Raw genomic sequence first — 23,388 nt, forward strand, 5'->3', positions numbered from 1 at the left:
CCGCCTGAAGCCTCCATCAGAGCCACAAGGAACAAGTGAACAAAATAAAAAACACGACTGTACACAGAGAGCTACACCCGCCTGTCTGTTGGACCCAGAAACCAGGACCATCCCTCTGAGATGGCTCCAAACACGAGTTGGATCTGATGGAGACGCTGAAAACAGAGCTGAACGTCTTCTAATGAGCTCAAAGTCAGAATGATCCCATCACTCCGGTACCGACAGTTTTTATGGGCTTACTGTTTATCCTGTGAGGCGCCCAAAGGCCGGCCAATCAGAGGAAAGTTTAAGTAAGGCGCCTTAGACAGGAACTAATTTAGCCCGTTTCAGATGTACTGATGATGCATAAACAACATTAAAAACAACTATAATCCCTGGAAAAGCTAAATCCTGGTTTTACTGGATCTTTGCACCATCGTGGTTTTGGGTTATTTTACTTTTAGAAACCAGGACGGTAACCTGAGTCCGATTCTAAAAAGAGGACACGAGGAAACTCCTGCTCCACTGTTGGTAAAGATCAAAGAAGCTAACTAGCTAACTAATGACTTCAACACTTAAATAGAGAAATAAGAAAATACCACATCTGAAGTATGATCAACACCTTGTAAACAAAGTTTGTGTTTACTATTATTAACATTTAGCTTTGTGAGGCTGAAACAGTCAAACCAGAACAGCTACATTAGTGTTTGATATCACTAGCTTTGAGCTACATTAGCTAACCAAACATAACTTATGTTTACCATCATAACAGTTATTTAATCTGTAAACCAACTCCAACTCAATCAGTTCTAAATGTTACATTAAAGCTAACTGCTTTCATTTAATGTATGCTAATACTGGATGCTGGCAGTTAGCATAAACATTACACAAACAGTTAGCTTCACCGGTTTTTCATAGATATCTGCTCATGCTTACAGCTAGCTACATTAGCTTAAATCATTTTCTTAACACTTCAGCATTTGTAGCAAACTGCACCTAATTTTCTCTCACACTATAAATGAGCATTTTCATATTATTTCCTTTTTACACACATCGTTCAAGCCAGAAGCTAAGATGATCGTCACTGATGATGTGTGAAAGAAAAGAGGCGGCGTGGCATCAGAGTTTATGCACCGCAGATTCACCTCTGAGCTGCTAAGGTGGGTAGAAACCGAGGCGAAATGAGCCCGTTTAAAGGTAAGCTAGCATCTTAAAACTGCCACTCTGCTGATTTCACGATGCTAACTTGCTGTGTGTAAGAACGCAGTGATGCAGCGCTGATCCTCCTCTGACTGTAATTACCACAGAAAAAAGGCAGCATGTCAACAAAACTGATCTGAGGAAACTGTTATAGTTTTAAATGTAAAGATTCTCAGGCCTGTAATGTTAGCTTAAAGAAAGGAAAGTTTTATTCTATACTAATGTTACCTTCATGCTAACTTCTCAGCTGCAATCACAGTTAGCATAATTTTTAGCTAATTAATATTAGCTACATTTTTCAGCTACTTTGGAGTCTGTGAAAAAAAGAAAAAAAACCAACTGCTGCTCATTAGCCTGTTAGTTGCTGTTAGCGATTAGCAACAATAGCTTAATTTAAAATCATGTTATTAGGTATTGGTATAAATATTCTGATTTAGTGCTTTGATAAGAATACACGTTTCTATTGAGATTTAAAGCTGTTTTTAAATATTCTATCTTTGAATCAAGTAGATTTGAATTATTTGTGTTTAACACTCGCTTTGCCAAGAATAAATAAAGCTTAAAATGATAAAAATGTCAGTAAAATCGGCAAATAATTTATTTACAAACTAGAGAAAATAAGTCAGATAAGTTTAATTAACACGATGCTGTCATCAGCTGTCAAATATAAATACATTAACTTTCTTCCCGTAAAACGTTTTTTTTATTGTTCTATTCTGATCTCAGAGGATTTTTACATCCTGGAGATGAAGAAGAAAAAATAAATATGAACAAACCATCTTTTAGGAAAAAGGAAGGAAATTGTTTTAATATTCAAAACCATCAATATGTGCAAAAACATCCAAGTTTGAAACTTATCTGACTTGGTTTCAGTTTCTCAGGTGTGAAGATATCTGAAAGAAGCATTTTTCTTTCTTTCTGGCAGTTTGTTCACATCAGAAAAGATGAATTCATCTTAAATATCATCCCGACCTGCAGCAAAGATGCTGAGTTAGCAGCAGCTGCAGCTTTAAATGCCTCCAACGGGTCAATAAGTCAAATATCTGTTCATCTTAAAGAGAAAAAGTTACAAATAAAGAAGGTAAATATTACTGCATCCTACTAAAAATACTTTATTCTTTACTTATGGTTTGTAATGATGTCAGAAAACAGTAAAAATTACCATCAATATTCCCTGAATCTCAAATGAAAGATGAAAAGTTTTGTGTGAAAAATGGAGAAAGTTTCACACCTGAGAAATAAAACCATCTTTTCTGTTTCCGGATGAGGTCATGTGACCCGTTTCTGCTCAGCTCTGATCACGTCTCCATCAGAACCACAGGTTCTAACAGCGGTTCTGTGGGGTCACACCCAGACAACAGGACTCACCTGTCACAGGTTGGTACGGAAGCCCATTTCTGCCACTTTCAGAAAACACAGAAATCTATAAAGAATCCTGTAACTTTGGGTCTACTTTTACTTTATTCTGTCAGTTCTGCCACTAAATAAAATGTTTTCTGTGATTTAAACTTTTCTGTAAAACAAAAGTTTAAATAAAAATATGAAATCTAGGTTTTAGATTCTTAAAGTATTCAAAGTAGAATCATCTCTAATGAGATTCAACTGAATCAGGCTTTATTTTGCTCGTTTTGGCAGATGTGGGCTTCCGTACTCAACACAGCTTCCCGTGCACCAGCAGGGGCACAGAGACGGTAACCGTGGTAACAGTGAAGCCTGTCCTCCTGCTGTTTGATTTATAAACAGATGTTTACATTCGGGCTTCCTGGTGACATCACTCAGGCCGTGAAGCACAGTGAGCTGTGATTGGCCGACTGAGTCTAAATGGTGACAGAGGGTCCAGCAGGTGCAGCTGTCGTCGTGGCGACAGACTGTCGGGGCGGGGCCAGCTGGAGCAGCGCGCTGACGGTTCGGGCCACCTGGGGGAGGCCCCGCTCCTCCAGGATGTGAAGAGGAAGACACAACTGACTCTGCACAGACAGACACCACAGAAGAAGAAACACAGCGAGGGGCGTGCGGGGGGGGGGGACAACAGAAAGGTGGGTCAAAGGATGGCAAATTAAAGTAACGAACAAAATAACCGTAACCATGGCAACACAGGGGGAAAACAGCAGCGGAAACCAAAGGAAACTGATGGAGGTGAGGAAAGGTGAGGCACAAAGGAGGCACAAAAACTGTCAAATAAATCAATATCCTGGTGACATCCAATCAGAAAAAGGCCCAGGGGCTGATGGGAGTTGCAGTGCAGCACGACCAGAGGCATCAGCTGCTTTCAGTTACTCCATTTCAGTTCGTTTTTCTATGGAAATGTGTAGAAATGGCACGGAACCACGCCATTTTAACCTTTCAGCCCTTCGTTTACGCGACTTTTAGGTTTTCTGCCCGTTGTTCACACGTCACACTGGATATGGTACGATTGCCACCTTCTGTGTGGGACCTGGGTTCAAATCCCCTGCATTAAAGGTTCGACCTCCTTAGGCAAGACTGTAAGTCGCTTTGGATCAAAGCATCTGCCAAATACGTATAAAGTCCGTTTTCAGTCCGTTTTCAGGCATAATTTCCTCCAAATACGAAGCGTAAAATGCAAAAATATGAAAAAGCGTGGAATAACACACCAATAAGTTTTCCTTTTCATGAGACCAGATTGAACCTGAAATCGACTCCAGCCTCCTTTTTTCTCAGGAGTTTAACAGTGTTGGAGCCAGTAGAAGCAGAGCCGGACCAATGAAACCAGAGTCTGACCACATGCTAATCGTCAGGATCAGGCCGGTCCGGTCCAGTGTGTGAACAGAGGATCCGGTGGTTCTGAAAACTCTGAATACAGTCAGGACCAGACAGCAGTTTGGTTCTGCTGATCTGGTTTTCAGCAGCTGGACCAGTGATGCTACAGAGAGACAAAGTGAGCTGAGATGCTTTGATCAACTTTATTCAACAAGCTCAGAGGGAAATATTCTCCAAAAGGAGGCCGAGGCACACGGTCAGATATCTTCACGCTGTAGATAATAAAACGTCTCAGAAGAAAGTCACGTTTCCAGACATAATCTGTTTTTCTGGTTTAAAACAATGAAAACTGAAAAAAGGACGACCGGCTGTTCTTCTGAGCTCAGGATGGCACCAACTCCTCATTCAATTGGACTTTAAGGCAGAACCAAAAGACCTCAGCGGATCAAATATAAATATAAAATGTTCTGTTCTGAGCAGAACCAGCAGAACCAGCAGAACCAGCAGAACCAGCATCCTCAGCCCCTACAGACGAGTGGAAACTATGAAGAACCGGTGAACTGCCTCCTGCTGGGTTGTGGTTACCTGACAGGTAACTTATCTCGATGTGAAGCTACTCAGCGATGGAAACGCTCAGTAACTGCTGGCATCCCACGGAGGAAGATGTCAGCGAAGAACAGAACTCTGACGGGTCAGAACAAGTGGCTCTGAACCACTTTACAAAGAGTAAAAAACACACTCAGACAGGCAGCCAAACATAAGGCACAGGGGCGGGGCTTCAGCGGCAGGTAACAGCTTCAGGGGGTGATTGTCATGTTTCAGTGTCAGCTGATGGATCCTCTGTGGCTCGAAGGATCTCTGACTTACAAACAAATTACTATTACAGCATCCTGGGGTCGCAGCGGTGCTCTCAGTGTAAATCAGTCTGACTAACAAACATTACCCCGCTGAGAGACTCTGAGACTCCAGACTACAGACCAGCCCCCACTGGATCCCACCGACCATAAGCCGGCCGTCTCAGCAGCCAGTGATTGGACATTAACAGGGACAGGCACACGCTGTGGCCTCGAAAGCATCAGCTCAAAATGAATAAAACCGAAAACCCGCGGCCCGTAAGGGTGTTTTGTCCCGTGCACACTGGGTCGAACAGTTCACTGTTTTACATCCCTACAGTACACCGTATGGTCACAACATGGCTTCCCAATGGCTGGAAAGTCCAGAGTCTGGACCAACAAGCCCCAGTCGACCCAGCAAGGCTCCATCTGAACAAGGTCCCACAAACCAGTTCCGGTCAGGACCGACTCAGCTCATTTTCTGACTCAAAGTCATTTGAAATTGTGCCAAATGTGTGCCCAGTGCAGGAAACTGGTGCAAAACCAGCCAGACCAGTGGACCAAACTGATAGAAAGAGTAGAAATATGTTTAATAGATATGAGATATAATAAGTCCGTTTCAACAGCCCGACGGAGGGAATGGGGGCTCAGAGGAAGCAGAAGGAAGCCTGTGAGGATCAAACAACTCGCTTTGCTTCTGTTGGATTTACATCCAGAACAATGAACACGGCAGACGTATTTAAATCGTTGCACAAACACGAGTCGAGTCAAAGTTCTGGATTCTGTTGCAGGAGGAGTGACCCCAGAGTCCCGTCTCTGGGTTAGATTAAAGGTTTAGGGCTGGTTGGTTTGCTGTCAGACGTGAGGTGAACGTAGATCGCACACAGCACCGACATGATGGACAGGTAAAAGAGCACGAAGCCGGCCAACCGGACCTGAGGGGAGGGGCTGGTTGGAGGCGGGGCCATGGACAGCAACACGCCCACTGTCCTATAAATCCCGCCTCCTGTTCCCTCCAGAACTTCCCCCACCGAACAGAGGTGGTCCTGAGTGTGTGGGTGAGATGGACGGAAGGAGAAACAGAATGATGAAAGATGGAGGAGAGGAAACAAGGCTGTTAGTCGAGGAGAAGAAGAAGAGGCTTCATCATCAGTTTCAGAAGCTTTAAATCATTCACACTGAATCCATCAGATCTCCTGAGCTCCTCTTCATGCCCCTCAGCTATATATCTGTAACTGTCACCTGAACACTGATGAGTTCTTCTGTGAGTTAGAGGAGCTGCCATGTCCTGATGGATTCAGGCTAATTCATCAGTCATTAACAGCCCATCACTCAGGTGTGTGTTACCTGTGGAACCCCAATCCTGCGGCACGCCTCCAAGAAGTTCTCTACGTTCCGCCGACATTTGGCCATGGTGAGTTTAGGCTGCGGAGTCAGACAGAAGGAGAATCAGCATTAGCTCTACAGTCTGACAGCTAGGGGAACCACAGATGGTTGGCTGGGAGGGACTCACCACAGCGGGGGAGGGGACATGGATGCTGGGGACGGACCGCGGTCTCACATGATTGGCCAGGTGACACAGCACCACCCCGTCTGTCAGAGCTGCTCCCAGGTCGCTCGGCAACGACACCTTTAGACGACCCTCAATATTCTGCAGAAACAAAGGAACACTGACACTGAGCCGATATCAGGTGTGGGACAGGTGTGGGACAGGTGTGGGACAGGTGTGGGACAAGTGTGAAACAAGTGTGAAACAGGTGTGAAACAGGTGTGGGACAGGTGTGAAACAGGTGTGGGACAGGTGTGAAACAAGTGTGAAACAGGTGTGAAACAAGTGTGAAACAGGTGTGAAACAAGTGTGGGACAGGTGTGAAACAAGTGTGAAACAGGTGTGGGACAGGTGTGAAACAAGTGTGAAAAAGGTGTGAAACAGGTGTGAAACAAGTGTGAAACAGGTGTGAAACAGGTGTGAAACAGGTGTGAAACAGGTGTGAAACAAGTGTGAAACAGGTGTGAAACAAGTGTGAAACAGGTGTGAAACAAGTGTGGGACAGGTGTGAAACAAGTGTGAAACAGGTGTGGGACAGGTGTGAAACAAGTGTGAAAAAGGTGTGAAACAGGTGTGAAACAAGTGTGAAACAGGTGTGAAACAAGTGTGAAACAGGTGTGAAACAAGTGTGGGACAGGTGTGAAACAAGTGTGAAACAGGTGTGGGACAGGTGTGAAACAAGTGTGAAAAAGGTGTGAAACAAGTGTGAAACAGGTGTGGGACAGGTGTGAAACAAGTGTGAAACAGGTGTGAAACAGGTGTGGGACAAGTGTGAAACAGGTGTGAAACAAGTGTGAAACAGGTGTGAAACAAGTGTGGGACAGGTGTGAAACAAGTGTGAAACAGGTGTGGGACAGGTGTGAAACAAGTGTGAAAAAGGTGTGAAACAAGTGTGAAACAAGTGTGGGACAAGTGTGAAACAAGTGTGGGACAAGTGTGAAACAGGTGTGAAACAGGTGTGAAACAAGTGTGAAACAGGTGTGAAACAGGTGTGAAACAAGTGTGAAACAGGTGTGAAACAAGTGTGAAACAGGTGTGAAACAAGTGTGGGACAGGTGTGAAACAAGTGTGAAACAGGTGTGGGACAGGTGTGAAACAAGTGTGAAAAAGGTGTGAAACAAGTGTGAAACAGGTGTGGGACAGGTGTGAAACAAGTGTGAAACAGGTGTGAAACAGGTGTGGGACAAGTGTGAAACAAGTGTGGGACAGGTGTGGGACAGGTGTGAAACAGGTGTGGGACAGGTGTGAAACAAGTGTGAAACAAGTGTGAGACAGGTGTGGGACAGGTGTGAAACAGCACCTTTCTGAGCTGCTCCACCAGCTCTGCATCTTCTCCAACCAGAGGGGGTGGAGCAGGTGCCTCCTGCTGGCTCTGAGCAGGTGTGGGACAGGTGTGAAACAAGTGTGAAACAGGTGTGGGACAGGTGTGAAACAAGTGTGAAAAAGGTGTGAAACAGGTGTGAAACAGGTGTGGGACAGGTGTGGGACAGGTGTGAAACAAGTGTGAAACAAGTGTGAAACAGGTGTGGGACAGGTGTGAAACAGGTGTGAAACAAGTGTGGGACAGGTGTGAAACAGGTGTGGGACAGGTGTGGGACAGGTGTGAAACAGGTGTGAAACAGGTGTGGGACAGGTGTGAAACAGGTGTGAAACAGGTGTGAAACAGGTGTGGGACAGGTGTGAAACAAGTGTGAAACAGGTGTGAAACAAGTGTGAAACAGGTGTGAAACAGGTGTGGGACAGGTGTGAAACAGGTGTGGGACAGGTGTGGGACAGGTGTGAAACAGGTGTGGGACAGGTGTGAAACAAGTGTGAAACAAGTGTGAGACAGGTGTGGGACAGGTGTGAAACAGCACCTTTCTGAGCTGCTCCACCAGCTCTGCATCTTCTCCAACCAGAGGGGGTGGAGCAGGTGCCTCCTACTGGCTCTGAGCAGGTGTGGGACAGGTGTGAAACAAGTGTGAAACAGGTGTGGGACAGGTGTGAAACAAGTGTGAAAAAGGTGTGAAACAAGTGTGAAACAGGTGTGGGACAGGTGTGAAACAAGTGTGAAACAGGTGTGGGACAGGTGTGAAACAAGTGTGAAACAGGTGTGGGACAGGTGTGAAACAAGTGTGAAAAAGGTGTGAAACAAGTGTGAAACAGGTGTGGGACAGGTGTGAAACAAGTGTGAAACAGGTGTGAAACAGGTGTGGGACAAGTGTGAAACAAGTGTGAAACAGGTGTGAAACAGGTGTGGGACAGGTGTGGGACAGGTGTGAAACAAGTGTGAAACAGGTGTGAAACAGGTGTGGGACAGGTGTGAAACAGGTGTGAAACAAGTGTGGGACAGGTGTGAAACAGGTGTGGGACAGGTGTGGGACAGGTGTGAAACAGGTGTGAAACAGGTGTGGGACAGGTGTGAAACAGGTGTGAAACAGGTGTGGGACAGGTGTGAAACAAGTGTGAAACAGGTGTGAAACAAGTGTGAAACAGGTGTGAAACAAGTGTGAAACAGGTGTGGGACAGGTGTGAAACAGGTGTGGGACAGGTGTGGGACAGGTGTGGGACAGGTGTGAAACAAGTGTGAAACAAGTGTGGGACAGGTGTGAAACAGGTGTGAAACAGGTGTGAAACAGGTGTGAAACAGGTGTGGGACAGGTGTGGGACAGGTGTGAAACAGGTGTGGGACAGGTGTGAAACAAGTGTGAAACAGGTGTGAAACAAGTGTGAAACAGGTGTGAAACAAGTGTGAAACAGGTGTGGGACAGGTGTGAAACAGGTGTGGGACAGGTGTGAAACAGGTGTGGGATAGGTGTGGGACAGGTGTGGGACAGGTGTGAAACAGGTGTGAAACAGGTGTGAAACAAGTGTGGGACAGGTGTGAAACAGGTGTGGGACAGGTGTGAAACAGGTGTGGGACAGGTGTGAAACAGGTGTGAAACAGGTGTGAAACAAGTGTGGGACAGGTGTGAAACAGGTGTGGGACAGGTGTGAAACAGGTGTGGGACAGGTGTGGGACAGGTGTGAAACAGGTGTGAAACAAGTGTGGGACAGGTGTGGGACAGGTGTGAAACAAGTGTGAAACAAGTGTGGGACAGGTGTGAAACAGGTGTGGGACAGGTGTGAAACAGGTGTGGGACAGGTGTGGGACAGGTGTGAAACAAGTGTGAAACAAGTGTGAGACAGGTGTGGTACAGGTGTGAAACAGGTGTGGGACAGGTGTGGGACAGGTGTGAAACAGGTGTGAAACAGGTGTGGGACAGGTGTGAAACAAGTGTGAAACAAGTGTGAAACAGCTGTGAAACAGGTGTGGGACAGGTGTGAAACAGGTGTGGGACAGTTGTGAAACAGGTGTGGGACAGGTGTGGGACAGGTGTGAAACAGGTGTGGGACAGGAGTGAAACAGGTGTGGGACAGGTGTGAAACAGGTGTGGGACAGGTGTGAAACAGGTGTGGGACAGTACCTTTCTGAGCTGCTCCACCAGCTCTGCATCTTCTCCAACCAGAGGGGGTGGAGCAGGTGTGAAACAGGTGTGGGACAAGTGTGAAACAGGTGTGAAACAGGTGTGGGACAGTTGTGAAACAGGTGTGGGACAGTTGTGAAACAGGTGTGGGACAGGTGTGAAACAGGTGTGGGACAGTTGTGAAACAGGTGTGGGACAGGTGTGAAACAGGTGTGGGACAGGTGTGGGACAGGTGGGAAACAGCACCTTTCTGAGCTGCTCCACCAGCTCTGCATCTTCTCCAACCAGAGGGGGTGGAGCAGGTGCCTCCTGCTGGCTCTGAGCAGGTGTGGAGGCAGCAGCGGCGTCCCCTGGTAGATAGAGAGGGAGAGCATCAGCAGTCACACACCTGACAGGTGAAGCTGCTCTCAGCTCCTATTGGCTGGTAACAAATACGGACTACACACCTTTCCTTTTCTCCTCTCTCTGTCCGAGGCGATACAGGAAGCTCTCCGGCCTCACGCTGGCTGTCCGACAGGAGGCCACGCCCCCTGAGCTGGGGTACGAAGGCGACTGATTGGCTGAAAGAAATCAGAAAACACCGAGTCAAAGGCAGGTGAAGGTGATCGGACTGATGATGTCAGAGTCACGGAGCTTTGCTTACCTGTTGGAGACAGAGCGGCTCTGTCCTCCCCCTGCTGAGAGAACACACAGTTACACACCTGCAAGAGGAAACTCCGCCCAGTTTCAAGTTTCATACTGATCTCAATGTGACGATCAGACTCAGCACCTGAGACCCGCCTGATGTGAGTCTAAAACCATCATGAGGTGTGAAGAAGAACCATTTTACATCACGTGTGACATCACAAATCAGACTTATCAGCTGAGATCATGATCAGCTGAGATCATAATCAGCTGAGATCATGATCAGCTGACATCATAATCACTTGAGATCATAATCAGCTGACATCATAATCAGCTGACATCATAATCAGCTGACATCATAATCACTTGAGATCATAATCAGCTGACATCATGATCAGCTGACATCATGATCAGCTGACATCATGATCAGCTGAGATCATGATCAGCTGACATCATGATCAGCTGACATCATGATCAGCTGACATCATGATCAGCTGAGATCATGATCAGCTGAGATCATGATCAGCTGACATCATGATCAGCTGACATCATAATCAGCTGACATCATGATCAGCTGACATCATAATCAGCTGACATCATGATCAGCTGACATCATGATCAGCTGACATCATGATCAGCTGACATCATGATCAGCTGAGATCATGATCAGCTGACATCATGATCAGATGAGATCATGATCAGCTGAGATCATAATCAGCTGACATCATAATCAGCTGAGATCATGATCAGCTGACATCATAATCAGGTCTTTTACATGAATTCTCTGAGAAAATAACTCTGATTTCTCTTCCAGAAAGTTTTTAAAGCTGATTCCAAAACTTGGTCCGACCCCTGAGAGACAGAAAGCTTCAGCCAACACCAGAGAAGCTGGAGTAACCTGAGCTGGATCAAGCCTTGTGGTGTCCGAGTCCGACTCAAACTGCAGAACCCACGACCCACAGAGTGGAGCAGAACCACACAGCAGTGAAGAAGAAACAAGAAGAAGAAGCTCATCTCTGGATCATCCTCAGATGGGTGCAGCTGTGGGCTCAGAACCAGAACCATTTGTGTTTCTCGCAGGTTCTTCTCCTGGTTCTCTCCAACACTTAGTATATATCTAAATTATCTGTAATGTTTCCATGGCAACTGACTTATAACAGAGGGTGAAAACAACAACAATCTTTGAGAAGATGCAGAAGAAACTAACAGGTTAATGGAACTGGATCATCAGAACTGACAGGAAAAGGGTGAAGGAGGACAGGTGGGCGGGGCTTCGGCAACAGAGGACAGGTTGATGATGAGTGACAGGTGTGTTCACACTGCAGGGAGGAGGCCGTGAGGTCACATGCTGCCTGTGACTGTCAGATTTATGAAAAGTCATCAAAAACGTTTGATACGTCGCAATAACTTGAGCAGGACTCTGGTGGAGTCAGCTGCCCTTGAGCAAGGCACCGTACCCCCATGCTCCCCGGGCGATGTGAATGGCTGCCCCAGTGTAAGGCACCTGTCTCTATGACCCCGTGCGTGTTCAACAGGTGCCACCTGGATGGGATGTATTTATATGTGCATGACAATAAATCTTAAACTTATGTCATAACTATGTGAGGTGAGGAGTCATTTCCTCAAAAAAACTCTTCATGAGTAGCAGCAGTCGCCCCCTGGTGGCTGTTAGACGGACTGCAGGTTCTGAGTGACAGGCTGAACGCCACCTGTTCATTACCACCTCATGTGACTGCACCACAGGTGAGTGGCACCTGCTAAATGAATAAAGTCAGTATAATCGTTATCTACAGCGTACGGTTTCTGCTGATCAAACATAAATCTGACCATTTCCCATGAGCCTTTGTTCTGTAAATCAGTTAGTAGATTTTTGGGGGAGTGGCCAGCCCTTACCATAAAAAGGGCGGAGTCATCTGTGTGGGTGGAGCGTCTGGAGGGGTAGATGTTCTGAACACACAAACACCACAGACACAAACATAAACAAAGACACACAGCTATAACATGAAGGAGAAATGGTGGGGGCGTGGTCTATACATGGGGGCGGGGCTACAACACCGATGGCTGCATGAGACCAAATTCAAGACTGGGAGGAATTTGCAAGCTCTGAGATGATGAGGGCGTTTATTTCTGAAAGAACATGAAATTAAATTCTAAAAACAGCTCCACAACATTAGTGTCTTTTTCAGGCTGACGACCATTTTGATAACAGGTGTCAGATGACGACGCCCAGAGGGCAGCGAACAGACCAACAACAGATAAAGTCTCACCTCAGAATCAGGACAGGACTTTGTTGGACTCTGAGCAGCTTTGTGCTAAAACACAACAATAGGAAGAGGTCAGAAAGGGAACTGCACCTGTTTAACCAGCTGGCAAACCTGAACTAACACAACAAGAGAGGAGATACAAGGTCCACCTTCTGGTACAAACAGGTGAACTGGTTAAACTGGGATGGGACAAGTTAAAATGGTGCAGGACTGGTTAAATGTGGGTAGGATGAAAGTTGCATGTCACTGGGTAAAAGTTGCATGTCACTGGGTAAAAGTTGCATGTCACTGCTAAAAGTGTCAGGTTTTTAATTAAAATGGCATGTCACTGGGTAAAAGTTGCGTGTCACTGGGTAAAAGTTGCGTGTCACTGGGTAAAAGTCGCATGTCACTGGGTAAAAGTCGCATGTCACTGGGTAAAAGTCGCATGTCACTGGGTAAAAGTGGCAGGTTTTTTAATTAAAATGGCATGTCACTGGGTAAAAGTTGCGTGTCACTGGGTAAAAGTTGCGTGTCACTGGGTAAAAGTCGCATGTCACTGGGTAAAAGTGGCAGGTTTTTTAATTAAAATGGCATGTCACTGGGTAAAAGTTGCATGTCACTGGGTAAAAGTTGCATGTCACTGGGTAAAAGTTGCGTGTCACTGGGTAAAAGTCGCATGTCACTGGTTAAAGTGGCGTGTCGCAGGTGAAAGTGGCGTGGAGCTGGATAAAGTGGCGTGTCGCAGGTGAAAGTGGCGTGTCGCAGGTGAAAGTGGCGTGGAGCTGGGTAAAGTGGCGTGTTACAGGTGAAAGTGGCGTGTCGCAGGTGAAAGTGGCGTGGAGCTGGGTAAAGTGGCGTGTCGCAGGTGAAAGTGGCGTGGAGCTGGGTAAAGTGGCATGTTACAGGTGAAAGTGGCGTGGAGCTGGGTAAAGTGGCGTGTCGCAGGTGAAAGTGGCGTGTCGCAGGTGAAAGTGGCGTGTCGCAGGTGAAAGTGGCGTGGAGCTGGGTAAAGTGGCGTGTTACAGGTGAAAGTGGCGTGGAGCTGGGTAAAGTGGCGTGTCGCAGGTGAAAGTGGCGTGGAGCTGGGTAAAGTGGCGTGTTACAGGTGAAAGTGGCGTGGAGCTGGATAAAGTGGCGTGTCGCAGGTGAAAGTGGCGTGGAGCTGGGTAAAGTGGCGTGTCGCAGGTGAAAGTGGCGTGGAGCTGGGTAAAGTGGCGTGTCGCAGGTGAAAGTGGCGTGGAGCTGGATAAAGTGGCGTGTCGCAGGTGAAAGTGGCGTGGAGCTGGATAAAGTGGCGTGTCGCAGGTGAAAGTGGCGTGGAGCTGGGTAAAGTGGCATGTCGCAGGTGAAAGTGGCGTGTCGCAGGTGAAAGTTGCATGTCACTGGGTAAAAGTTGCATGTCACTGGGTAAAAGTTGCGTGTCACTGGGTAAAAGTCGCATGTCACTGGGTAAAAGTTGCATATCACTGGGTAAAGTGGCGTGTCGCAGGTGAAAGTGGCGTGGAGCTGGATAAAGTGGCGTGTCGCAGGTGAAAGTGGCGTGTCGCAGGTGAAAGTGGCGTGGAGCTGGGTAAAGTGGCGTGTTACAGGTGAAAGTGGCGTGTCGCAGGTGAAAGTGGCGTGTCGCAGGTGAAAGTGGCGTGGAGCTGGGTAAAGTGGCGTGTTACAGGTGAAAGTGGCGTGGAGCTGGGTAAAGTGGCGTGTCGCAGGTGAAAGTGGCGTGTCGCAGGTGAAAGTGGCGTGTCGCAGGTGAAAGTGGCGTGGAGCTGGGTAAAGTGGCGTGTTACAGGTGAAAGTGGCGTGGAGCTGGGTAAAGTGGCGTGTCGCAGGTGAAAGTGGCGTGGAGCTGGGTAAAGTGGCGTGTTACAGGTGAAAGTGGCGTGGAGCTGGATAAAGTGGCGTGTCGCAGGTGAAAGTGGCGTGGAGCTGGGTAAAGTGGCGTGTCGCAGGTGAAAGTGGCGTGGAGCTGGGTAAAGTGGCGTGTCGCAGGTGAAAGTGGCGTGGAGCTGGATAAAGTGGCGTGTCGCAGGTGAAAGTGGCGTGGAGCTGGGTAAAGTGGCGTGTCGCAGGTGAAAGTGGCGTGGAGCTGGGTAAAGTGGCGTGTCGCAGGTGAAAGTGGCGTGTCGCAGGTGAAAGTGGCGTGGAGCTGGGTAAAGTGGCGTGTTACAGGTGAAAGTGGCGTGGAGCTGGGTAAAGTGGCGTGTCGCAGGTGAAAGTGGCGTGGAGCTGGGTAAAGTGGCGTGTTACAGGTGAAAGTGGCGTGGAGCTGGATAAAGTGGCGTGTCGCAGGTGAAAGTGGCGTGGAGCTGGGTAAAGTGGCGTGTCGCAGGTGAAAGTGGCGTGGAGCTGGGTAAAGTGGCGTGTCGCAGGTGAAAGTGGCGTGGAGCTGGATAAAGTGGCGTGTCGCAGGTGAAAGTGGCGTGGAGCTGGGTAAAGTGGCATGTCGCAGGTGAAAGTGGCGTGTCGCAGGTGAAAGTGGCGTGGAGCTGGATAAAGTGGCGTGTCGCAGGTGAAAGTGGCGTGGAGCTGGATAAAGTGGCGTGGAGCTGGATAAAGTGGCGTGTCGCAGGTGAAAGTGGCGTGGAGCTGGATAAAGTGGCGTGTCGCAGGTGAAAGTGGCGTGTCGCAGGTGAAAGTTGCATGTCACTGGGTAAAAGTCGCATGTCACTGGGTAAAAGTTGCATATCACTGGGTAAAGTGGCGTGTCGCAGGTGAAAGTGGCGTGGAGCTGGATAAAGTGGCGTGGAGCTGGATAAAGTGGCGTGTCGCAGGTGAAAGTGGCGTGGAGCTGGGTAAAGTGGCGTGTTACAGGTGAAAGTGGCGTGGAGCTGGGTAAAGTGGCGTGTCGCAGGTGAAAGTGGCGTGGAGCTGGGTAAAGTGGCGTGTTACAGGTGAAAGTGGCGTGGAGCTGGGTAAAGTGGCGTGTCGCAGGTGAAAGTGGCGTGTCGCAGGTGAAAGTGGCGTGTCGCAGGTGAAAGTGGCGTGGAGCTGGGTAAAGTGGCGTGTCGCAGGTGAAAGTGGCGTGTCGCAGGTGAAAGTGGCGTGTCGCAGGTGAAAGTGGCGTGTCGCAGGTGAAAGTGGCGTGGAGCTGGGTAAAGTGGCGTGTTACAGGTGAAAGTGGCGTGGAGCTGGGTAAAGTGGCGTGTCGCAGGTGAAAGTGGCGTGGAGCTGGGTAAAGTGGCGTGTTACAGGTGAAAGTGGCGTGGAGCTGGATAAAGTGGCGTGTCGCAGGTGAAAGTGGCGTGGAGCTGGGTAAAGTGGCGTGTCGCAGGTGAAAGTGGCGTGGAGCTGGGTAAAGTGGCGTGTCGCAGGTGAAAGTGGCGTGGAGCTGGATAAAGTGGCGTGTCGCAGGTGAAAGTGGCGTGGAGCTGGGTAAAGTGGCGTGTCGCAGGTGAAAGTGGCGTGGAGCTGGGTAAAGTGGCATGTCGCAGGTGAAAGTGGCGTGTCGCAGGTGAAAGTGGCGTGGAGCTGGATAAAGTGGCGTGTCGCAGGTGAAAGTGGCGTGGAGCTGGATAAAGTGGCGTGGAGCTGGATAAAGTGGCGTGTCGCAGGTGAAAGTGGCGTGGAGCTGGATAAAGTGGCGTGTCGCAGGTGAAAGTGGCGTGTCGCAGGTGAAAGTTGCATGTCACTGGGTAAAAGTTGCATGTCACTGGGTAAAAGTTGCGTGTCACTGGGTAAAAGTCGCATGTCACTGGGTAAAAGTTGCATATCACTGGGTAAAGTGGCGTGTCGCAGGTGAAAGTGGCGTGGAGCTGGGTAAAGTGGCGTGTCGCAGGTGAAAGTGGCGTGGAGCTGGGTAAAGTGGCATGTCGCAGGTGAAAGTGGCGTGTCGCAGGTGAAAGTGGCGTGGAGCTGGATAAAGTGGCGTGTCGCAGGTGAAAGTGGCGTGGAGCTGGATAAAGTGGCGTGGAGCTGGATAAAGTGGCGTGTCGCAGGTGAAAGTGGCGTGGAGCTGGATAAAGTGGCGTGTCGCAGGTGAAAGTGGCGTGTCGCAGGTGAAAGTTGCATGTCACTGGGTAAAAGTTGCATGTCACTGGGTAAAAGTTGCGTGTCACTGGGTAAAAGTCGCATGTCACTGGGTAAAAGTTGCATATCACTGGGTAAAGTGGCGTGTCGCAGGTGAAAGTGGCGTGGAGCTGGATAAAGTGGCGTGGAGCTGGATAAAGTGGCGTGTCGCAGGTGAAAGTGGCGTGGAGCTGGATAAAGTGGCGTGTCGCAGGTGAAAGTGGCGTGTCGCAGGTGAAAGTTGCATGTCACTGGGTAAAAGTTGCATGTCACTGGGTAAAAGTTGCGTGTCACTGGGTAAAAGTCGCATGTCACTGGGTAAAAGTTGCATATCACTGGGTAAAGTGGCGTGTCGCAGGTGAAAGTGGCGTGGAGCTGGATAAAGTGGCGTGGAGCTGGATAAAGTGGCGTGGAGCTGGGTAAAGTGGCGTGTCGCAGGTGAAAGTGGCGTGGAGCTGGGTAAAGTGGCGTGTTACAGGTGAAAGTGGCGTGGAGCTGGGTAAAGTGGCGTGTCGCAGGTGAAAGTGGCGTGGAGCTGGGTAAAGTGGCGTGTTACAGGTGAAAGTGGCGTGGAGCTGGGTAAAGTGGCGTGTCGCAGGTGAAAGTGGCGTGGAGCTGGGTAAAGTGGCGTGTTACAGGTGAAAGTGGCGTGGAGCTGGGTAAAGTGGCGTGTCGCAGGTGAAAGTGGCGTGGAGCTGGATAAAGTGGCGTGTCGCAGGTGAAAGTGGCGTGGAGCTGGGTAAAGTGGCGTGTCGCAGGTGAAAGTGGCGTGGAGCTGGGTAAAGTGGCGTGTCGCAGGTGAAAGTGGCGTGGAGCTGGGTAAAGTGGCGTGTCGCAGGTGAAAGTGGCGTGGAGCTGGGTAAAGTGGCGTGTTACAGGTGAAAGTGGCGTGGAGCTGGGTAAAGTGGCGTGTTACAGGTGAAAGTGGCGTGGAGCTGGGTAAAGTGGCGTGTTACAGGTGAAAGTGGCGTGGAGCTGGGTAAAGTGGCGTGTCGCAGGTGAAAGTGGCGTGGAGCTGGATAAAGTGGCGTGTCGCAGGTGAAAGTGGCGTGGAGCTGGGTAAAGTGGCGTGTCGCAGGTGAAAGTGGCGTGGAGCTGGGTAAAGTGGCGTGTCGCAGGTGAAAGTGGCGTGTCGCAGGTGAAAGTGGCGTGGAGCTGGATAAAGTGGCGTGTCGCAGGTTAAAGTGGCGTGGAGCTGGATAAAGTGGCGTGTCGCAGGTGAAAGTGGCGTGGAGCTGGATAAAGTGGCGTGTCGCAGGTGAAAGTGGCGTGGAGCTGGATAAAGTGGCGTGTCGCAGGTGAAAGTGGCGTGTCGCAGGTGAAAGTGGCGTGGAGCTGGATAAAGTGGCGTGTCGCAGGTGAAAGTGGCGTGTCGCAGGTGAAAGTGGCGTGGAGCTGGATAAAGTGGCGTGTCGCAGGTGAAAGTGGCGTGTCGCAGGTGAAAGTGGCGTGGAGCTGGGTAAAGTGGCGTGTTACAGGTGAAAGTGGCGTGGAGCTGGGTAAAGTGGCGTGTTACAGGTGAAAGTGAGGTGGAGCTGGATAAAGTGGCGTGTTACAGGTGAAAGTGGCGTGGAGCTGGATAAAGTGGCGTGTCGCAGGTGAAAGTGGCGTGGAGCTGGATAAAGTGGCGTGTCGCAGGTGAAAGTGGCGTGGAGCTGGGTAAAGTGGCGTGTTACAGGTGAAAGTGGCGTGGAGCTGGATAAAGTAGCGTGTCGCAGGTGAAAGTGGCGTGGAGCTGGATAAAGTGGCGTGTCGCAGGTGAAAGTGGCGTGGAGCTGGGTAAAGTGGCGTGTCGCAGGTGAAAGTGGCGTGGAGCTGGGTAAAGTGGCGTACCTTTGCGTAGCTGGTGACGCCGTCCCGCTGCAGAGAACGGTTCTTCTGTCTCTCCTCATCATACCGCAGAGCGGCGAGCTGCGCCTCCCTCCTCATCCTCTCCACACCTCCTCTCTGAGGACGAAGAGGCAGACGGTCAGTCCGAAGGCAACACTCACAGAGATTATCAGTCCGACAGGTGGGAGGAGTTACCTGGCTGTGGGAGCCGGAGGGCGCTGTGACACCATCGACCACACTCCTGCGGCACAGGGGGAGGGACAGGAAGTTAGACAGGAAGTGAGGTCACACAGGTATAAATGCAGCCTGAGCCGGTTCCTGTTTGTACCTGTTTTGTCTCTTTGTGTCCTCGGTCCTGGACAAACTGTTTTTCACAGGAGAACCCTGAGAACAGAGTGTTTTTATGAATTAACTTCAAACCTTAACGGTCACACGACTCATCTCAGCTTTTTTACTTCAGTTCAGGAAACATTAATCACAGAAGCTAAAATCACTCAAGCTTCATCACGATTAATCACAGAAGCTAAAATCACTCAAGCTTCATCACGATTAATCACAGAAGCTAAAATCACTCAAGCTTCATCACGATTAATCACAGAAGTTAATCACCAAACTTTAACCTAAAGTTAGTCAGGAACTAATCCGGCCCTCTTGTGGGCGGAGCTTGTACCTCTCGGGTGATGCGTCTCTCGATGTACGCCATGAACTGAGAGCTGAGGCTGCTCCGGTCTCCTCCTCCTCGACTCTTGCCCTCCTCCTCCTCCTCCACACAGCTGTCGATGAAGTCTATCTGCTCCATCTCCACATCTGGATGCACAGACAGGAGGGTGATGAAGAGCTGACACATCATTCTTCATCTACAGCAGAGCAGAGAGAGCCTCACATGTTCCGTTGGGCAGCAGAGGTCCTCCTGCTCGCCGCTGGTCTCTGCTGATGTCATTCGCTCTGAGCGGCAGCTCCGACAGCTCCTCTGAGGTCTGCTGGACAGACAGGAAGCTTCATGATGGAGCTCAGTGAGGAGCAGCTGTTTAACTCAGCAGCAGGTTCAGGCTTTAAGGATCTGAGGTTGGTTATATCTGCGGTTCATCACGTGCACAGTGCATGTGTGTGTGTGTGTGAGTGCGTCTGACCTCGTTTCCCAACCATCTCTTGTCCCCGCTGTCCACGCTGTTGAAGCCGGAGTCGAGCGCTCCGTACGGGCGGCCGGGGTACAGCTCGTCAACGCTGAGGACAGAAGGACGGACAGTCAGTAACAGGCAGCACAGGGTAGGCGTGTGCATGTGAGCGTGTGCATGTGTCAGACCAGGAGGTCAGGGGTCGCCTGTCGAACTCGGGCAGGTCCGGGGTCGTCTTACTGGCCTCCAGGTTCAGGTATTTAAAGATGTGGACCTTCCCTTTGATGCAGATCTGCAGATCAGACAGCAGACAGTTAAACTCAAAGAGCGCCGCAGGACGCCATGATGTCACTTCCTGCGTACCTGTGCAGGCGGGGTCTGCAGCGGGTTGTTGTCGAGGACGATGGTCTGCAGCTGCATGAGGCGGCGGTAGCAGACGGGGATGGAGGTCACTTTGTTGCAGGAGAAGTCGAGGCGCACCAGAGGAAGTTCGGCCAGCTCTGAGAGCAGAGAAACAGAGAGGGTCAGGAGGTGATGATGTCACCAGCATTTTAACCTTCTCTGGACTGGCAGCTGATGCAAGGGGTCCTATAAAGGCTTTCTGTGCCTCATGGTTCTGTTAAATGATGCAAAGAACCTGGACCTGTGTCAGCGGCTAAAAATGATTTTAATGATCGTTCAACACTTTTGTTGCTCATAGTTTAGGTTTCGAGGCGCTTCTCTTTGTTTAGCTGAGAGAGGTTTCTTTTCTCAGTGGTTTAGTTTCTAAAATACGAAGGAAAATGCTTTTTAAGCTTTTATAATTCATTGAGTTGCAGCTACCGATTCGTCTGGTTTGTCTTTTCTTTGTTACATTAATAAACCTTTAAACCCCAACTTACCACCTTTTATGTTTTATGTTAGCTCTCTGCTCAGCTTTAAGACTATCCGGGCAGACAGAGACTGCAGACAGAGCGCTAACAGTAAAGGAGGAGGATCACAGAGCTGGTTAACAACAGATGGTGGAATCCTGGACCTGGCTGCAGGAACAACTCTAACAGCTCTCTGCTCAGCTTTAAGACTATCCGGGCAGACAGAGACTGCAGACAGAGCGCTAACAGTAAAGGAGGAGGATCACAGAGCTGGTTAACAACAGATGGTGGAATCCTGGACCTGGCTGCAGGAACAACTCTAACAGCTCTCTGCTCAGCTTTAAGACTATCCGGGCAGACAGAGACTGCAGACAGAGCGCTAACAGTAAAGGAGGAGGATCACAGAGCTGGTTAACAACAGATGGTGGAATCCTGGAGCGTCTCTGCAGCCCAGATGTTGAACTGCTGGCTGTGAGTTTCTGTCCATGTTGTCTGCTGAGAGTTCACCTGAGTTACCTGCTGTGTGACATCATCAGCTGAGTTGTTGCTAAGCAACAGAAACAACAGCCCAACCACTGACGGAGACCTCTGAAGGTTCCTACCTTCCTCTCTGCTGCACTTCAGCTGGTTTAGATTTTATTCTGTAACAGCTGATCTTTAATAATAATTAATCCTGCAGGGATATGATTTGCTTTCAGGGATTAATAAAGTTTCATTGAACTGAAATATTTAGCTCAGACTTCTCAGCTTCTCTTCTTTGGTCTGTGCAGCTCGTTGTCATGGAAACAGGTGTGGTCTGGTTGGCAGACCTGACCCCCCCCCTTTACGGTTCAGACCACATCCAGGTGAGCTTACCGGACCTCACAGCATGTGTGTTACCTGGAGGCAATCGGACCAGGTGGTTCCTCCTGATGTTCAGGTCTCTCAGAGCCTCCAGCTGACCCACCTGAGATGGTAGCATCTGGATCTCATTACAGCTCACGTCCTGCGGGGGCAGCCACAGGCAGGTGGTTAGTGACTGAGCAGCAATAATCCAGGTGTGTGAGAGCAGCAATAATCCAGGTGTGTGTGTGTGTGAGCAGCAATAATCCAGGTGTGTGTGTGTGTGAGCAGCAATAATCCAGGTGTGTGAGAGCAGACTAACCAGCTCGGTGAGGTGTCTCAGCTGGCCCAGTTCTTCTGGCAGAGCCACCAGCTTGTTGTTGCAGGCGATCAAAACCTTCAGGGGGAGGCTGCAGACGACCGGCGGGAGGACTGACAGCTGGTTCCGGCTGAGGAGGACAGACGGACAGGTGAGTGTCAGGTGTTCCCACAGAGCAGGAAGCAGATGGACAGGAAGTACAACATGTTTCAGCAGGGAGGCGAGTGCAGTGTGACGCAGAAACGGGTCAAACAGCGAGCTGAGAGGCGTTTACAGCTCAGAGCTCAGAGCAGTTTGAGCTCAGAGCTCAGAGCAGTTTGAGCTCAGAGCTCAGAGCAGTTTGAGCTCGGAGCAGTTTGAGCTCAGAGCTCAGAGCAGTTTGAGCTCAGAGCTCAGAGCAGTTTGAGCTCAGAGCTCAGAGCAGTTTGAGCTCAGAGCTCAGAGCAGTTTGAGCTCAGAGCTCAGAGCAGTTTGAGCTCGGAGCAGCCCGCTGTGGTGATGGAACAGGGCGCTATCAGAGCATCCTGGCTCCTCTGAGGTAGTGGGCAGGTGTGGGTGTTACCTGAGGTTCAGGTAGGTGAGGGCCTGCAGGTTCTGGAGGCCATCGGGCAGAGACCTCAGGCAGTTCTGGTACAGGTTGAGACTCTCCAGAGACACGAAGAGACAAACCTCCAGAGGCAGCTCCGACAGGCGGTTACGGGACAGATCTGCACACAGATGTTGGATCACAGATGTTGGATTACAGATGTTGGATTACAGATGTTGGATCACAGATGTTGGATTACAGATGTTGGATTACAGATGTTGGATCACAGATGTTGGATTACAGATGTTGGATTACAGATGTTTGATTACAGACACTGAACAGAAATGTTCTGGAGACAGAAACATGTTTCAGGCTCTGTAGAACCAGCACATGCAACATAACCACAGAAGAAGAAACAACATAATGAGTACTGAATAAAACTGATAAAACAGATATCAATCATTGTGATCGGGTCCCGATCACAAACTGTTTTTTGAGATGATGACGTGTAAAATCTGACGGTCAAGGTGTGGGTTCTGACCCTGCTGTCAGCTTCATGACAGCAGCTCAAACACTCCGTCTGTCAGGAACTTTACCGATGGTCCAACACAGACCGTCGAACAGCTTCTGGACCACAGACCGTTGAACGGCTTCTGGACCAAAGACCGTTGAACAGCTTCTGGACCACAGACCGTTAAACAGCTTCTGGACCACAGACCGTTAAACAGCTTCTGGACCACAGACCGTCGAACAGCTTCTGGACCACAGACCGTTAAACAGCTTCTGGACCACAGACCGTCGAACAGCTTCTGGACCACAGACCGTTAAACAGCTTCTGGACCACAGACCGTTGAACACCTTCTGGACCACAGACCGTTAAACAGCTTCTGGACCACAGACCGTTGAACACCTTCTGGACCACAGACCGTTAAACAGCTTCTGGACCACAGACCGTTAAACAGCTTCTGGACCACAGACCGTTAAACAGCTTCTGGACCACAGACCGTTAAACAGCTTCTGGACCACAGACCGTTGAACGGCTTCTGGACCACAGACCGTCGAACGGCTTCTGGACCACAGACCGTTAAACAGCTTCTGGACCACAGACCGTTAAACAGCTTCTGGACCACAGACCGTTAAACAGCTTCTGGACCACAGACCGTCGAACAGCTTCTGGACCACAGACCGTTAAACAGCTTCTGGACCACAGACCGTCGAACAGCTTCTGGACCACAGACCGTTAAACAGCTTCTGGACCACAGACCGTTGAACACCTTCTGGACCACAGACCGTTAAACAGCTTCTGGACCACAGACCGTTGAACA

At 49.5% G+C, this 23,388-nt stretch overlaps 1 protein-coding gene across 1 annotated transcript in view; it reads right to left on the bottom strand.

Moving 5' to 3' along the window:
* Positions 1-3,161: 3,161 nt before the first annotated feature.
* The window catches only part of lrch3 (leucine-rich repeats and calponin homology (CH) domain containing 3), a 28,356-nt gene continuing 8,129 nt past the window's right edge, over positions 3,162-23,388 (bottom strand). The window contains exons 2-20 of the mRNA XM_072391816.1: positions 22,100-22,244; positions 21,541-21,667; positions 21,276-21,381; positions 19,909-20,045; positions 19,734-19,837; positions 19,561-19,654; positions 19,314-19,407; positions 19,101-19,237; positions 18,759-18,814; positions 18,626-18,671; positions 18,434-18,547; positions 12,617-12,661; positions 12,243-12,296; positions 10,369-10,402; positions 10,172-10,285; positions 9,972-10,075; positions 6,244-6,381; positions 6,078-6,155; positions 3,162-5,776 (exon numbers count right to left, since the gene is read on the bottom strand). Of these exons, the coding sequence (XP_072247917.1) occupies positions 5,552-5,776; positions 6,078-6,155; positions 6,244-6,381; positions 9,972-10,075; positions 10,172-10,285; positions 10,369-10,402; positions 12,243-12,296; positions 12,617-12,661; positions 18,434-18,547; positions 18,626-18,671; positions 18,759-18,814; positions 19,101-19,237; positions 19,314-19,407; positions 19,561-19,654; positions 19,734-19,837; positions 19,909-20,045; positions 21,276-21,381; positions 21,541-21,667; positions 22,100-22,244 (1,952 nt within the window). The 3' untranslated portion in view covers positions 3,162-5,551. The remainder of the gene's footprint in view (positions 5,777-6,077; positions 6,156-6,243; positions 6,382-9,971; positions 10,076-10,171; positions 10,286-10,368; positions 10,403-12,242; positions 12,297-12,616; positions 12,662-18,433; positions 18,548-18,625; positions 18,672-18,758; positions 18,815-19,100; positions 19,238-19,313; positions 19,408-19,560; positions 19,655-19,733; positions 19,838-19,908; positions 20,046-21,275; positions 21,382-21,540; positions 21,668-22,099; positions 22,245-23,388) is intronic.

Source organism: Leuresthes tenuis, unplaced genomic scaffold (genome assembly GCF_036924035.1).
Source record: "Leuresthes tenuis unplaced genomic scaffold, fLeuTen1.0.hap1 SCAF_9, whole genome shotgun sequence".
NCBI lineage: Eukaryota > Metazoa > Chordata > Actinopteri > Atheriniformes > Atherinopsidae > Leuresthes > Leuresthes tenuis.